Source organism: Oculina patagonica, chromosome 5, assembly GCF_052425735.1.
Source record: "Oculina patagonica isolate OP01 chromosome 5, crgOcupat, whole genome shotgun sequence".
NCBI lineage: Eukaryota > Metazoa > Cnidaria > Anthozoa > Scleractinia > Oculinidae > Oculina > Oculina patagonica.
Window position 1 is genome coordinate 26299981 of NC_135762.1, and position 16796 is coordinate 26316776.

Genomic DNA, 16796 nt, shown 5'->3' on the forward strand with positions numbered 1-16796 from the left:
TTTGAAAGACCTTTCAATTGGCATTAATGGTTTTGACATCCACACTATAAATCAAACATTCAGTTAGAGAAGCAACATTATTTTTTTGGAGAAGTGGCCAAGTGGGATCAAAAATCCTGAAAAAAGCAAAATGCCCACATAAATTGTTTGAAGACATCAAAAAACATTGTCTGCAGAAAGATGCAGCTGGAAAAATTGTTTGAACAGAGAGCGCCACGGAAAGAAATCGTCTGTACTGTACTATACTACGCTTCGAGTAAAACAATGGTCCATTCCAGCGTTTCGATCGAGCACTGAGGCAAGTCTTGAGAGACTGGGTACTAGTCCGAAACAACATGGCGCCCGGGTGAAAAGTAACTTACCAGGCTTATGAAAATGTGAAGTACTGAGGCCATCGCTTACGAGAAAAGTGGAAACTAAATGCTTGCAGAATTGTTTGTGAACATTATAACTACCAGGTAGACAGAAGTGAGCGACGTTTTCTCTTTCCAATCTGCACGTGAAGATACGCTTGAATTCGATCGATGATGAACATGTCAAGTGGCTTGTTTACCTTTTCTCCGGGCTTTTCTCACGCTGTAAGTCTGTATTTATGGGCACTAAATAGCCGGATAATTAACATCACGAACCACTTTAGATGCTAAAAGGTTTATTGGATTTATGTAAGCGGTATTTCTCACGTCCTCAGCCGACCTATCCATCATGTTATGAAACTCGTTCTAAAACTTTCAGAGCTTTGTTTTTGTTTTGCTCACATGTACCACATTTTTGTACGCTAAAATCATACGTGCCGATTGAACTTAACATACTTTTTTTGACTTTAATTTATTATTTAGTAAATGTTTTACAAAATAATGGCTAATGGAACCATCAGAATAACGCCGCATCGGCGATATTCAAACGTAATTTTACCCTAAAATCTCTAGTGTCACGCATTGCCCGAAATACCTTATTTTTAAAATAGGTTTACTACTAAACGTGAGAGCGATGAAAAGTTTTGATGATATCATTTAAATTGTACTAGGTGATACTAATTACAGTGGCATTTTTATATGGAAAGCTTCAATTCTTGCAGAGATATTTTGGTCAAAAGATGGGTCAAAATTTAGGTATTTTTTGGCTCAAAACCGACCATGGGCACGTTGACCACGATTTCTTCCACACGTTAAAGAATTTTGCGATAATATTCTACCTACAGCATTATCATCTCAATATGTAGCCCCATGCAAAATATAAAGGAAATCTGAGAGGGTCGATGTAGACTCAAATTTTAATATTGCATGGATTTCATATGGACCCTCTCTTAAAGAAAGAGAAACGTTTACACATGTGGAAAAACACCAAAAAATGTAGAAGAGCGCTTTTTATTCAAGTGTCTTAAACCAAACCTAAGGCAATTACATTTGATCAATCACATGAAACGCCAACAAGGAAATGAACCAATGAGAAATCGAAACAAAAACACGTGACCGGTGCCAAGCGCGGGAAAACGCATGCGACTTTTGGTTTGCAATTTTGCATCTGATTGGTGGAGCAGGTGGCGCGAGTTTTTTTAAACCAATCACAGAGCGAAGTATCAGAACCAAAGCAATTCCCAACTACTTTCGACACTCAGTTGAAAAGCGCTCTAATAAACTACGAAGGAACGAAGAACGATAAATTGTAGAAGATTATGACGGATTACGAAAGGCGTGCACTATCTGACTGACAATTCCTTCAAAGCTGCTAGGAGCAATGTAACGTTTAATACATCATCTTTACCTTAGTTAGTTCCACTTTGATATCATACAAGGTGAGGAAGATGTTGGCTTCCATTGGTCTCAGAGACTGTAAGTTGATTGTGTCCTTGCTGCCGGAACTTAACGTGCTTTCACTCATTGTTTCGACTATACTTGTCTTCACACCCAGTTCTTTGAACTCCTGATTAATCCCAAAGTAGTTTTCCTGTTACAGTAAAATTTATAGTTAGACATTTTTATTCCTCTGATTTCAAAGAAAGGACTAAAAAAGGCTGAAGAAAACTATAACAGGAAAATGAAAGTAACTGCCTTTGGGGGAGGAGGGGCACGGTGACCTGACGTTCAGGGCGTTAGACTCTGGGGTCACTGCGTTGTATTCTTGGGCAAGGCACTTTAAAACTCTCCTAGTGCCTCTCTCCACCCAGGTGAATAAATGGGCGCTGGCAAAATGTTAGGGCAAACTGGCAAGTGGCAAATGATGGGGGGAAGGGAGCGAACCTACGATGGACTAGCATCCCATCCAGGGGGGAGTAGCAATACCTTCTTGCCTACATGGGAAAAAAATAAAAAAACTAACACTTCTCTTTAGCTCCTAGGCACCATAAAAGCTTTACTTTACTTCAACGTTTCCCACCTACTAGGGGGCTTCCTTCTTGGTGTGCTTTACCAGTGTCTACCGATTTCTTTTTTAAGGGAAGGGTGGGTGGGGGGGGGTGCTGGTTTACGGTTGCCTTGCAGATAAAGATCGGGCTATTCAAACAAATATAACTACTAAGGATTAAAGAAATTAATTATCAAACCTTGATAGCTGCCAGCATCGCCAGTAATGATCCAAACAGTCTTAATGCTGCAGGTCCTGCCTCGAGCTCTAAACTGATGACGTCAGGCTCCCACTGAGTAGGGTCACACGGTAGGGGCTCACCACGGGGCACTTCATACTTGGGGCTGGGATACAGTGGATGATACATGTACCCCAGGGACAGCCCCAGGATAGGAACTGACATCACATCTACCCATCCTAATGCAAAAAATACAGCAAAACAAAGTGGAAATTAATGATAATTGGAATGACATGTGTAGAGCGAAGAAGCCAGGAAAATTCTGCGTTCACAGATGGGATTGAGTTCTGTTTACACCATTGATTGCATGCCCAGTCAAATCACCTATGCAATCCCCAAAACAAAGTGAGTTCACCAAGCTAGACTGATATTTGTTGCGATGCCCAGTACGTAGCTTGTCTGCTATAACCGTGACTTCAACTTGGGACAGCCCTAACTGTAAACTTACCTCTTTTTTGTTTAAAAACATTTTCTTTTGCAACGGGAAATTCAAGTCAGCGCTTTTCAATTGAGCGTCAAAAGTAATATTTAAATGCTTTTCTTTCGCTTTACTAAGCTCTGTAATTGGTTTAAAATACTCGCGCCATTAAATCTAACCAACCAATGAGTTGAAAACCCAAAACCAATCACGACTTGGTCACGTGTGTTTTCCCGCGCTTAGCGCCAGTCACGTGTATTTACTTCACGTTCCCATTGGTTCGTTGCGTTGCTTACGCTTTTGATGATTCACCAATGTACCTGCTTTGTTTTGTTTTGGTTTTGCGATACTCAAAAGGTAACCTTCCTATATTAAGAAGCTGCAAACAGCTTTTACTCGGGTCATCTCGTTTCGTCTACTTTTGCAAGTTTGGCGACGATTATTTAACCCCAGGCCCACCTACAGTTTGCTTGTAAAAATATAATATTACCAGACAATATGTAAACAGATATTGCATGACGATGCTGGACCGGGTCACTTACGATAACGAATATTCGGAATGGAGCCCATCCTTAGCGGGACCATCACGACACAAAAGCTAAAGAACACGACCGAATCCTTGACTCGGGGCTTCTGTCCGAGTAATAAACAATGAACAAAAGGGTTGTCTAACCTATACTCTCGTCTGTATGCCGTCTCCATCCTCCACTGATGGTCTCCTCAGCTGTTCTAGTGATGGGCTGTTCATCAGCACTTTCCACTGCCTCGTCTAGGTTCCCTGTTGTTGTTGATGAGCGCGATCTAAGGCCCTGTTCTCTTTTCTTCTCCGTGGTGCGAGCGAGCGACAGAAAACTGCGTCTGAGAGTGTTAGATTCTGGAACAAACATTCTGGCAACCAGCTTCTCAGCCTGAAAGACAAAGAAAGTGCAAACAAAACAACTATAAGCTAAAAACTGGTCTTGTTATTTGAAATGGTCACATCAATGTTGACGAAGTTTTTTTTCACGCTAAAAAATGCAATTGCGTAAATTGCTTACACGCTGCGAGGATCATTTCATTCATTTCATCATTTATCCGCAGTTCATAGATGTCTTTCATATATTCACTTTGTCATCTACTCCACATGCGGGACATTAGGACCCACAATTGACCTGCTCCCAACGTATCAAGGCTTCACAGCTCAGTTGGTAGATCATCGCACCGGTATCGGGGAGGTCATGTGTTCAAATGCCGTTGTAGCCTTGAATTTTTTTTTTTTTTAGGCTAAAAAATGCAGTTCAAATATGTCTTTCATACATTCACTTTGTCAAAAAAAAGGACACATAAATTGATAAAAGCTTGATAACCAACCTGCAGAAAGAACTTAATCTCCTCAATTTCCGGTATGAACCGGAAGTACTGTAGAACAAATGTCAAGTCGAACACCTCACCACAGAAAGCAAGTTCAGCTGAAAACAAAACAATAAAATCCACGCGATTAATTACGTCTTCAAAACGCCACCTTATGCTGGGCAATTTGTACTTAAATGATACTTGGAAGAGAATATAATAAGAAGGAAAAGTGTCCTTCAAGTGAATTCTTTACTAACAATGGCAAAACAAAAACTAAGTAATAAAGTGTTAAACAAAGGTGCTTTTCGAGTAGCCTCAGATAATGATAATGATAATGCATTTATATAGCGCATTTTCCATATATATATGTGCAAATGCGCTTTACACATACTGTAATTTAAGATACAATTGTAAAGGCCAGACCACAACACCGGGAGCTTCGTGCCCTACTCTTTGCGAATAGTGTGTGGGTTCTTTAACGTCCCCTGTTAGAAGACTGAAGATACAGGAGACGGGACCTACGGTTTATCGTCCTTTTTCCGAGAAGACTAGAATGTCTAACCATTTGCAGATGTAGTTACAAAGGCAGCACATTCTCCTCAGTTATTTTAAGACCCTGAGTGTTGGTCCGGTCTGGGGTTCGAACCCACGACCTCCCGCACAGTAGTCCGGCGCTCTACCAACTGAGCTAACCAGGCGGCGGTATATAGAACAGATTAATGAATTACTGTGAGAAAAACATTAGCTGTTCCAAGCTTTTAGAGGTTACAGTATAAATGAATGAAAGAATGGAATCTCAGAGAGTCAAGAGTGTAAACAAATTAAAGTTGGAAAGACAATAATTATTATTTAGGGAAATTTTAAAGAAGCTATGTCACAGGGATTTCACAGATGTTTGGCCCAAACTGTTCTATAATTAGTACTAGGCAACTTAGCCCATGAAAAACAATATCTTTGAACATCTAAAGAAAGATATGACCTTTATTTGCAGATAGAAATCAAACTATGGCTATAAATATTGATTTTTTTTAAGACGCGCAGAAACAACTTGAAAAGTTTAGCCTCAATTTTTCAAATCGCAATCCATTTCTTTCCTAGCCATCCACAGCCAAAGATGCTCGTTAACAGTTTTAGTGCTCTAATATAGCAATTTTTAATAAAAAAAGACTTTTTATATTTTTAGGCTTCCTACGACATAAAATTAATATAAACTCTGGCTGCTCAAAAATCTGTTTAAATCCGTGACAAAGTCCCTTTAAAGAGGACACAACGCACTATTTTCGAGTTTATTTGATGTGCACTCAATCCAGTTATGCTGATTTCCTAACCACACCATCTCAAAGTCTCGCAGTATGATGTTAAACGACCATTCATAAGGAACAAACGTCAGCAGGTCAGGTTTGTAATTCAGTGTCCAGTCCTCGATCATTTCTGAAAAAAAAATATCATTAACCTTTGAAATGCCTAGCAGCATTTGCCGACCTTCATTTGGCTTGCTACAAGTTGGGCGTGACACTAGAGGCCCAAAAGAGTCGTTTTGCGGCGAAAAAGAGCGGCAAAGCCGCGATCGTTTTCTTTCCTGCAAAAAAGAAAAAAACCCTCTGGCACCCAGGGAACATCTTTTCCTACATTCACCAAAAACTGAAACACACTGAAAAGGCGCCCGCAAACGAGGAAACAATGTTTCCCAAAATTATTTCTTTTGCGTGCATACGAGAAACTATTTGTTATGGAGCCAAAATGAAAAAGAGAAACATTTTTGTTTGTAGGAAACAAGATATGCTTCCGCAACAAATGTTGTGTGTAGAGAAATGGCTGAATAGTTTGTGCGCTGGACTCTGGTTCCGGAGCACCTCCCTCTCTGCTCAAGTTTATTAATAGGAACTACCAAATTGTAAGAGCGACACTGTACCTAGGGGGAGAGGGGTCACTACTTTCGGGAATTTGCTAACAACCATCCATCTCATACAGGGGAAAAGCAGTACTACTATCATGGCTGCCTCGAACTACAGTAAATGAAGATAAATGCCAACCAAGTTCTTCTTAATTCAACCGGAATCAACTAACCTGATAGCAAGCTTCATTTTTGTGTTTGTTAACTTGAAGTCTACTGAGTCTTACCTTGGAAAAAGAACTTGTGTGCAAAGATAAAACTCCAGGTGACCTTCATGAGAGTGATGTCACATGACCAGTGTTGTGTTTGATTCCAGATTCGAGGAAAAGACATGTGAAAAGCCAGCTGAAACAAGAATGAGTTTTACTCACTTCATGAAACAAACAAATTTCAACTTAAACAAAATCAACCTAAAGTCGAGCTTCCGGTAATCTGAACATGGTTGCCACAGATATCAGTTTCCAAAATTCCCTGACTTTTGCCTGACTTTTCCCTGCTAAAAATCAAATTTCCCTGACAAAAGATGCAAAATGTCAGATATAGTTGCAGCCTCCAACCTCTATTTCCAAAAGTAAAGACATCGCAGAGATCACATTGACCTGAAATATTTCTTACAGCCTTCAACAGTATTACAGCAGCGGTGATAAAATTTCAATTTTAACACAGAAATAAAAACTAATTAAAAGCATTTTTCTTACATCCATCACATCTGCTTCAATAAGTTGTCTGTATGCCAAGCTGGTTGTAGCTTCTACTTGGAATAGTTTGGCCACAACTGATGTAGTGTAACCGTATTCATTCACTGTCCAGGGCTGGTAAACTCGCACATGTGACCCAGATCCCACGCACAGATGAACAGCCTTGGTGACCTGTTTAAAGAAAGAACACAATGATAACAAGATGTACAATTTACTGCTTCGTAAGGTTCATTGTTGAAGTCCAACTGTACTTAAAGGCATTTTACAAAGAATTAAGAAGACATTGCAACACCCAAAAGACACGTGTACCCAAGTAACACATTTAAACACTGAGATGAAACACTTTTGGGGAGCAGGGATGGCGCAGTGGTGAGAATGCTCACTTCCCAACCAGTGTAGCCAGGTTCAATTCGCGGACCCGAGGTCATATGTGGGTTGAGTTTGTTGTTGGCTCTCGTCCTTGCTCCAAGGATTTTTTTATGGGGTTTTCCATTTTCCTCCCTCTGCAAAAACCAGCACAGTCATCTAAATTCCAATTCGATCAGGAACAGTTGATGAAGAGCCACTCTGTGGAAATTCCACTGCAAATTCACATCTGTTTTGTTTCTTTTGTTTGATAAAAAAAAGTCAATTTGAAAAAATCTTTTAGCTAAAAAACTGACACACCATAAAACATTAAAGATTTATTACCACTCTGGCGGAGGGGAGCTTATTCTTTTCAAGGCCTTGCGAGGAGCTTCTTAATAGAAAAGAGGGGGCTAATGTAAAATCATAGTTTGATATAGATGTTAACTCCAAACTGAGCATAGATTACATCAGCTGTACTGTTTACAGCAAATTAATGTTTTGCTATTGGAACGATTCACAATCTTTACTACTATGGCCTGTTCCAAGCTGCAACGCTACGTACCTACTTTGGTTCAAAGAGCAACGGACATGGACATGAAGGTCGTTGGTTCAAATTCCACTTGGGTCAAAGACTTTTCCTTACTACACCCCAGATTTCCTATTCGGGACAAGTAATCCAGGAGGATTTCATATGGCATAAGAGTTTCTACATGTAGTTCGGTTACGTACCCTGTTCTTAGAGAATAAAATATCCAGCGTGGTGTCACACTCAAAGTCAAACTTGACATCCAGTCCAGTGTGGACACGCCTCTGGCCTGGGACAAGAGGTTTAGTGGCTTGTATCTCTTGGTAATCAAAAGGGTAGAAGAACTTCTGCAGCGAGTCTCTGTTGATAGTAAGACATGGCGTTAGGATCAAAATTATGTTTGTCACTGAAGTGCTATGACAAGTTGTACACAAGGCATTCAACAGGCAACTATGGCCTCTCACTGAGCCAGAAACCAACGTACCCATACTTACAATAGATCTGCTTTGATCTCACCCATGAAAAAGCAAAATAGTATCACCTAAGGAAGAAAATAATTCAAAAATATGACAATTTTTACTGTTTTTACCTCTGTCTGTCCACCCATGGTCCATAACATAGCGTAGTATTCTTCAGAAAAACAACATCAATTCCCCAGTGTGGATCACTGTCTGGTAATTCTTCATCATTCTCTGCTCTCACTTCAGGTGCAAATCCTGTCAATTTAGAACAAATTAATGTTCAAAACCAGTCATCAAGGTAGCATGTTCAGCCCTATATCTTTTCTGTACAGGCCTCACTGTACTCAATCTGTACTCGCATACATGTACTGTAGGGCCAGTGCAGTCCTCACCCTTCCAGGTCAATAAAAGAGAGGCACATACATACATACATGTACATGTATGTGTGTGCTGAAACGAAATTCCAAGGTGAAAATGTAAGTGTCAACAAACCTGGTTCATCTTGGTAATATGTGATTTTGCAGTCAGCTGTCTGTAGGACATTAAAGCCCTCACCCATGTAACGAGGAGGTCTGTCACAAAACAATACAACATCGCTCATCACTTCAAACATCAAAACTAATGAGAATGACTGCTGGTTAAGCAATATTATGTTTTGGTTTGGGTGTATCACCATGCAATTCAAACTGAACTGTATGTTCTAAGCCATGAAAAAGAATTCTCTCCAGACAAATTTTACTTTTTGCAAGACCCAAAAATTAACAACATGGCAGCCTTAGTAACAACAGCTGAATTCAGGACACCATGAACAGAATGAGCCAAAGCAACAGATAGCACCGTAATGGCATGATCATGTTTTATTGGAGTACACTGTACTCTTATATTTTAATAAGTGGTATTCTTTCTCCTCTTGGTATTCTTTGATTGCAATGGATATTAACAATCTGCCAAAAAGATTCTTCATCTGTTGGAGGGCTATAGATATTTCCATGGAACCACACATCAATAAAGAAGAAAAAAAGATTAAAATTAAATGTTGGTGACAGTCAAGGAACTTACTCATCTATTGGTCCATTGTAAGATGGACTGGGGGACAGCATCACTCGTACATTCTTCCCCTGACACTTCACAATATGCATGAACTCATCCAGAGAAGAGTTAGCCTAAATAATTAATAAAAAAATAATATACATTGTAAGACGTCCTCTAAACTTAAAAGAGACACTGGATAGTTTTCATGTAGTCATCAATACCATACATACCAGAAAATTTACATACTATAATAAACAAACCTGGGATGTTGTGTAAATTCCTGTGGCACTCTCAAACTTGAAACATAATGTAGTCTCTAACAGCTTGTTTCCAAATGCTACTCTTCCCTGCAAGGTAAACAGTCGGAATAAGAATAATGAATGAAGAATGCACTTCAAATGTACATGTAGTTGCCACAAATAAAATGTTATACTTAAAATAATTCTCTAATGTACATGTTCTGGTTCATGTTTGGGGGAGCAGGGATGGCGCAGTGGTGAGAGCGCTCGCCTCCCACCAATGTGGCCCGGGTTCGATTCCCGGACCCAGCGTCATATGTGGGTTGAGTTTGTTGTTGGTTCTCGTCCTTGCTCCAAGGGTTTTTCTCCGGGTTCTCCGGTTTTCCTCCCTCCACAAAAACCAACACCTCTAAATTCCAATTCGATCGGGAATCCGAGGGCCACAGGTTTGTCAGTCGAAAGACTGTTATGTGCAACCCTCGTTAAACAAAGTTGATTTTATTTTTAATTTTACCACTGGTGCAATTTGGCACTGATTTTCCTTTGTTCTGGTGCATGGTAATAAATGATAATGAACATAAACAAAGAAAAATACCAGATTAGGGTAAAAGTGCACCACAACATGGATTAGAAATCATTCATTTGTTAAAATTGGTAAAACTACATAACTGCATTACATTTATAACATTTCCTTAATTCATAGCTTTATTTAACTCCTCACTAGAAATTTATCAAGAGCCTTGCACAAATACCATAAAATTCCGGTTATAAGCCCTGGGCTTATACAGCTTCATAAGGGTTTTTGGGTGGGCTTATAAGTGGAGGGGCTTATATCCAGGAGGGCTTATAAGCGGAATAAAAAAACGTTCCGAAACGGGCCACAGGAGTGCTGATCGAAATGCGTTTTTTAGCTAAAAATGCATAATAGAGCAACATTTAGCCCTTTTCAGTACTCTCATCCGGCAGAAGGGGGCTTATATCCGGAGGGGCTTATAATCGGCTGTATTTTTTAGTTTCCAGGTAGATGGGCCTATAACTGGGGGGGCTTATAACCGGAATTTTACGGTATGTACCCTACTTATATGTCACCTTAACAATCTCTTGATTATACTGTTCCCAAAATGAACACTTACATTATTGATGTCATACTTGACTGCTGGCACCAGTTCCATAAGCCATGCTGGCAATCCACTTTTAACCTCTTCTTGGCTAAATCATACACAAAGATCTTTAGAACACATTTCACACACAACTTTTCTATCATTGCACCCTCTCCTCTCAACGCACAACAGTTAGTAACTTACTAAATTACAGGGTAAATAACTGTATACACTAATGTGCTGATAATAACAAAAATTCATTGCTGTCAAATAAAACAATTCTGTTGTTATAATTTAAGATCAAAATATAGCAAATAATGACATAAAGTATTCTTCAGGGGTGCAATGACTCACCCCTTCTCAACGTCTGCTTTTGGTTCAACTGGAGTGGTGGCTACATGAATATTCTGGGCTGATTTGGCAGCATCTAGTAGTAATAAAACATATGAAGTATATTAATGTAAGTGATGTTAATAAGCAAGAATTTCTACCATGAATATAAATAATTTAAGACTGGATTGTGATACCGTAATGATTCGATTTAGCGCCCGGGGCGCTTATTTACTTTTGGCACCTCGAGGGAGGGCGCTTATTCGAGACAGAGCGCTTATTCGGGACAGGGCGCTTATTTAATTTCTTGAGAAACAACCAAATGTATCTAACAATAACAGAAACTTTAACAGTTAGAAATTGTTTGAAGTTCAGTTACTTTTTAAAGAATTGTTCATTTTAGCAGTAAATATACACATGAACTGTACGGCGAACGGTCAGGAGTTTATCTAGTTGACGTCAATGACTTCGGTATGGGCAGTTATCCACAATAAGGGCACTTATTAGAATAGGGGTGCTTATGAGAACGGGGGCGCTAATTAGAATGGGGGCGCTTATTGGAATAGGGGCGCTTATTTACAAAAACACATTCGAAGAGGGGCGTTTATTCGGAAGGGGGCGCTTATTTGAAGGAGGGTGCTAAATCGAATCATTACGGTAATGATGATGATAATGATGATGATGATGATGATGATGATGATGATGATGATGATGATGATGATGATGATGATGATGATGATGATGATGATGACCATGAAACATGACCATGACAATGATGATGATCATGATCATGATCATGACGACGAGGATGATGATGATGATGGTGATGATAGCTATGACTATAATAATACCGGTAATTATGACAATTGACAATATAAGCCATGACAATCATAATTGAAGGGTTGGTGCAAAAAAGGAAGTGATTTTGGACTGAAAAAAACATTGACAAAATGACTCCAAATTTTGCATGTGGGGTTTTTACGTTTATCTCCTGTACTTATTTTCCCTGGTTTTTGCTTCGTTTTAAAGGAGTAACATATGCAGAAAGCTCGGTTTTTCAAGTCTTCAGATTTTTTTTTTCAAGTTTTAGAAGTTTCTTTGTTCCATTTTAACAAAGAAACTACTAAAGATGCCACCTGGAAAAACCTAGCTTTTTGCATATGTTATTTCTCGGAAACAGAGCAGAAAGCCGGCGAAAATAAATTCATTTCACTGATGTCAACAAAACTGCACACAAATTTTGGAGTTGTTTTGGCAATGTTCATTTCAAGCCAAAATCACTTCCGCCCTTTTTGCACTGAGCCCTTCAATTATAGTGATTATGATGATGATGATGATGATGATGATGATGATGATGATGATGATGATGATGATGATGATGATGATGATGACAGCAAAGATGAAGATAATAACAATGATGATTTTTATGATGACAACCACAACAATAAAACACTTTTAAAATGGTGTGATCTTCTCTTACCTCCATATCTCTCAACTCTAAAAAGCTCCTCTAGTCTGTTGTATAAACGTGACCTGAAACATGACATGTGTAGAGTTGCTTAAAGAGTACCAAATTTTCTCAAATAAATGCCCAGTCTTGAATAAATACTGTTTTTTTTTTAATGAAGTGTAGTTGTAAATAACCCCCTCAAGAATTTATTTGAGGGATAAAAAGCTGTTGTTGTAATGAAAATATGTAAGTCTGTCAAAAATAATGTATGAAACCCTTGTTTAATAAACTCCGGGCTTGAATAAACTGCAGGAGTCAAATAAATGCCAGGTCCACCAGGCCAAGCTGAAACAAATGCCGGGGGCATTTAATAAAAAAAATATATGGTACACACATACTGTTCATTACATCTATCAAAGAACCAACAACATAATGATCTATCCCAGTAAATTTGAAATTTGAGGATTTATGGTATTAGCATTTTATTCTTACCTGTTATAGACATGGTATTCTAAGCCATTTAGCCACACAATAAGACGCTGCTTTGCATCCACCTCTGTTTCAAAACATTAAAACATAATCTGCTTACTTCACAAGCTACAGTGTAGCACACTGCATAAAAGTTTTAATTAATTAGTAATAAATGTAATTAATTAGTAATAAATGTAATTAATTAGTAATAAATGTAATTAATTAGTAATAAATGTAATTAATTAGTAATAAATGTAATTAATTAGTAATAAATCAAAACTTATGAAGTTTAACTCAAATTCAATTTCTTGTTTTTTAAGTGAATTTAGCATGGAAATTACAAATCCACTAACAAATCTTTCTTAAAACATAAAGTATTTTACAAAAGAAAAGGTTTAATATTATTACTTTGAACACAGTGAAATTTTGTATGCCCTCATGTTACAATAATTTGATGATACCTTAAAATGCTCCATTAATTATAACTTACATGTACAAAATGTATTAGTAGAAACTAATCTGTGTTCTACAGGAAATCTATAAATCAGATTGGTTCTCTGATCGTTTTCTATTCCCTGACAACACAATCGCGCACATGCTGCTCTTTAGAAAGACAATGTTTCTTGATTTCAGTTTGGCTCAAAAGTACATAAAATTGTAAGTTTTGAACTGCAATCCTTTAGAATTTCTACTAAAACAATAATATACCATGAGCCTGATTTTTTATAAGTGATATAATTTCAGTTTAGCTGTGCCTCATTGACTGTTTACTCATAGTCAGGCTCATTGAAAAAGCATACAAGAAAAAAATCAGTTCATAGGGCTACAGACGTATGTGACTGTAGTTTAAATCCCTTAGCTTTGACAGAAAACACATGTATGCACAATACAGACCTATATCTGATGGTACATGTTGGTACGGCTTCTTTGACAGTGCTGGGTTGTATGGCAACCAATACTTGAAGATTGCTATTCCATCAATAACTCTGAAAAAAATCACAGTTACATGCATGTTATTGAGGTACAGTTTGTATATCTATGACAAAAGTCAATACTCAGTAGTTGTAATGAAAGAAACTAAATCATAAAAGCTTCAATCCAAATTTGAAAAGCAACAAGACAGTTTTGTCAACTGCTATCCAAAGGACTGATCCCAAAACAGAGAAGTCAGCTTGCTAAATGAGTGAAAAGAACTTTAACCTACCTAAAGCTGAGATCTTGTGTGACATACACAACATCCCTGAACATGATCTTCCCAGATAATATGGAGAAGGAAAAAGAGCCTGTAGAGTCACAAAAAAATTTTAGGCAAGTAAATATAACTACAAAAACCTCTTGCAAACTACATGTACATGTATGTACGTGTACAAGGCCTCCCTAAAGCTTTCCCGGTATAAATTTTTGTAACTTTGAACCGATGTTGGCCCTTTGGCCTAAAGCCTGAATCTGTGTATCGATAAATCAGTTTTAACAATATTCTGTATTTAATAAATCAGTCAGGGTTACCGATATACTAAAACAATAAGACCACTTCCTCTCAGTTTCTATTGACTTCTCACTTTCAAGCCCAGAGTTTATATTATTTTTAACAGTTAATTAGGAGACTCCTTCCTGTTAAAATAGGCATTAATCCCAATGGCTGATTCCCTCTATGGGCACGCACCAGCAGGGAATCATGGTAGTTGTATTCATCAAACCATGTGCAAGATTTGGCAAGGATGAATACAACTACCGTGATTCCCTGTAGGCGCGTGCCATAGAGGGGATTTGGGCATTACATTATTACCTACATAAACTTACCAATCTTAAAGTATTGTCCATTTTCAATGTACTTGAAATTGATCAGTCGTGTAAGAATGTAGCCCATTAAGCGCGAATGATAGAAAGTGATGTAGATCACCCACAGGCTAGCACACAAACATGACAAGACTACAAACACTAATCCACCCTGGTAACTCCTGGCTGTTGAAGTTGGATCACTTGACGATGCCGTGTCTGGCAGAATTGTGCTGCTGATGTTGCTGCTGTTATCCATATTCAACCAAGAGATGCTGTTTTTGGAATTTGTGTTATGATGGCTACAGGTTGTTTAGTGAGCTTAGTCACTCTGCTAGAAATATAAACTACTGGTAGTGCAGTTCAAGAAGTTTGTAATTTCCACAGCTGAAAATTTCATGTTCTTCTGTTACCTTTGTGTGGCCAGCTGGAAGGTTTACGATCTACCGAAAAATATAAACTAGATTCAATTTTTTCAAGCATTTCAACCTGTTCTAATCTCAGCAGGACGCACTTAGTTTGATTGATAAACAACTAAAAACATTAATTTTCCTCCTTCGCAATTCGGCACTGTGCTAATAATCATGATAGTAATTAAAACTACCAAACTTAATGCAATCAAAATATCACATAGAAAATTTCTAAGGTCAATCAAACTCCACAGCAAGCCCAAACTTGTATGAGATTTCACGCCTTAGTGAATAGAAAAGCAAACCTATATATCTTCGCGGAATGCTTCAAACGATTGCATTATCCATGCCCAATTATACGAAAAACTTACCGTTTTGTCGTTGTGTAGCTGAGACAGAGTTGTCCAACTATTTAACCCAGTGGGATCTTAGTCGAAAAAGTGTCTGCATCCCGTGATTTTCACAAAATTTAAGTGAAACATTTGATACTTATCTATGCAGATCAGGAAGCCATTTTGAAAGCAGACGAGGCTAGACCCATTCTTCCACGATCACTGTTAACAATTCAGTTCCAGTCCCTTTTCAGTCCTCCCTCTTTCGTGCAGGAAATAAACGTTTTGAATGGGCACGATTACGCATTTTGCTGCATCTTTTTTGTCAGGGAAAACTATAACTAAGTGCCCAAAGAATGGCTAGAGGATCACAGATGGTAACGTCATTTAGTATTTAAACGGTGAGGAGATAGGCAGATTTTAATTAATTTTCAGGTCTCTCAGTGGTTTTTTCACAACTCTAAACCTTGGCGAGCAAGTACCAACTATTAGGCTCTTACCGAAAGTGCTAGCACTTTTTTTGGCATTATTTGGCTTCGCGAGCATTTTTTTTCACATTTTATCCACAAAAAGCACTGCTAGCATTATTTTGGATTTTCGACTGACTATTTGTCTAATTTTGTGTTAAAAAGCACAATCTGACTTTATTTATGGCGTCCAAAGATGCATTATGCCCTCAATTTAGTCAAAGGAGCCGAGGAGGCCTGGGGAATAGGTTTGATACGTCAGTGGTTGCCTTCTAGAAACCCAGTCCATCACACTCGTTCCAAGATGACGTCATCTACGTTGTCATCGAGGAACAATGGAAGTCAGCCAGCCAAGGCAGAGATAGCTCGAGAGCGTACTCTGACATCAAACATTGATCGTTACATTTTATTGTTGAAAAATGTAACTAGAAAATCTGAAAAATGTAATATTCTATGTTTAAAAAAACGGAAAAGTGAGCATTTTTATGTTACCCACGAGCACTTTTTAAAAAAATTAGCATTATTTTAGCACTTTTTTGGCAAAAAACGAGCACTTCTTTTAGCATTTAATGCTTTTTTTACGAGCACTTTCGGTAAGAGCCTACCAACTATCCACTATGACAGTATTCGAAAAGTCAGCCTAACTTTTTCAATTGGAAATCAAAACCATGTCGATGAGTAACTCATGATAACACCACTAAAACAACTTTAGCACACTTGTTAGTAGCTTTTTAACAAAGACGGCTATTACTTTGAGGGATAAGTCTTTTAAAGGCCTTTGAATTTTTTAATTCAAGCTCATAATAGTGCTCCTTTAAATCTCGACGGGCGTCAGCAAATCTGCCGCTGATTTGGAATTGATGACGTCGCGTCATCTCCTTAAATTTAATAAATCAATGTTCCTATTATTATTGTTTTAAAAAAAAGAAAAGAA

At 38.2% G+C, this 16796-nt stretch overlaps 2 protein-coding genes and 1 non-coding gene across 5 annotated transcripts in view; 1 reads left to right on the forward strand and 2 right to left on the reverse strand.

Annotated features, from left to right (window-relative positions):
• The window catches only part of LOC144653528 (bridge-like lipid transfer protein family member 1), a 63771-nt gene extending 48194 nt beyond the window's left edge, over positions 1–15577 (reverse strand). For all 3 annotated transcript variants that reach the window (XM_078513525.1, XM_078513524.1, XM_078513523.1), the window contains exons 1-20: positions 15435–15577; positions 14678–15096; positions 14082–14160; positions 13772–13863; positions 12899–12962; positions 12437–12489; positions 10981–11053; positions 10660–10735; positions 9548–9634; positions 9315–9418; positions 8748–8827; positions 8384–8510; positions 7998–8154; positions 6921–7091; positions 6450–6567; positions 5604–5759; positions 4347–4444; positions 3670–3904; positions 2540–2757; positions 1762–1944 (exon numbers count right to left, since the gene is read on the reverse strand). In XM_078513525.1, the coding sequence (XP_078369651.1) occupies positions 1762–1944; positions 2540–2757; positions 3670–3904; positions 4347–4444; positions 5604–5759; positions 6450–6567; positions 6921–7091; positions 7998–8154; positions 8384–8510; positions 8748–8827; positions 9315–9418; positions 9548–9634; positions 10660–10735; positions 10981–11053; positions 12437–12489; positions 12899–12962; positions 13772–13863; positions 14082–14160; positions 14678–14912 (2406 nt within the window). In that variant the 5' untranslated portion in view covers positions 14913–15096; positions 15435–15577. The remainder of the gene's footprint in view (positions 1–1761; positions 1945–2539; positions 2758–3669; positions 3905–4346; positions 4445–5603; positions 5760–6449; positions 6568–6920; positions 7092–7997; positions 8155–8383; positions 8511–8747; positions 8828–9314; positions 9419–9547; positions 9635–10659; positions 10736–10980; positions 11054–12436; positions 12490–12898; positions 12963–13771; positions 13864–14081; positions 14161–14677; positions 15097–15434) is intronic.
• LOC144653604 (NTF2-related export protein 2-like) overlaps positions 1–16796 on the forward strand; it is a 218990-nt gene that overhangs the window by 126863 nt on the left and 75331 nt on the right. The gene's annotated exons all lie outside the window — the stretch shown is intronic.
• Trnas-acu (transfer RNA serine (anticodon ACU)) lies at positions 4954–5026 on the reverse strand. The gene has a single exon. It is a non-coding gene; the product is annotated as a tRNA-Ser (tRNA).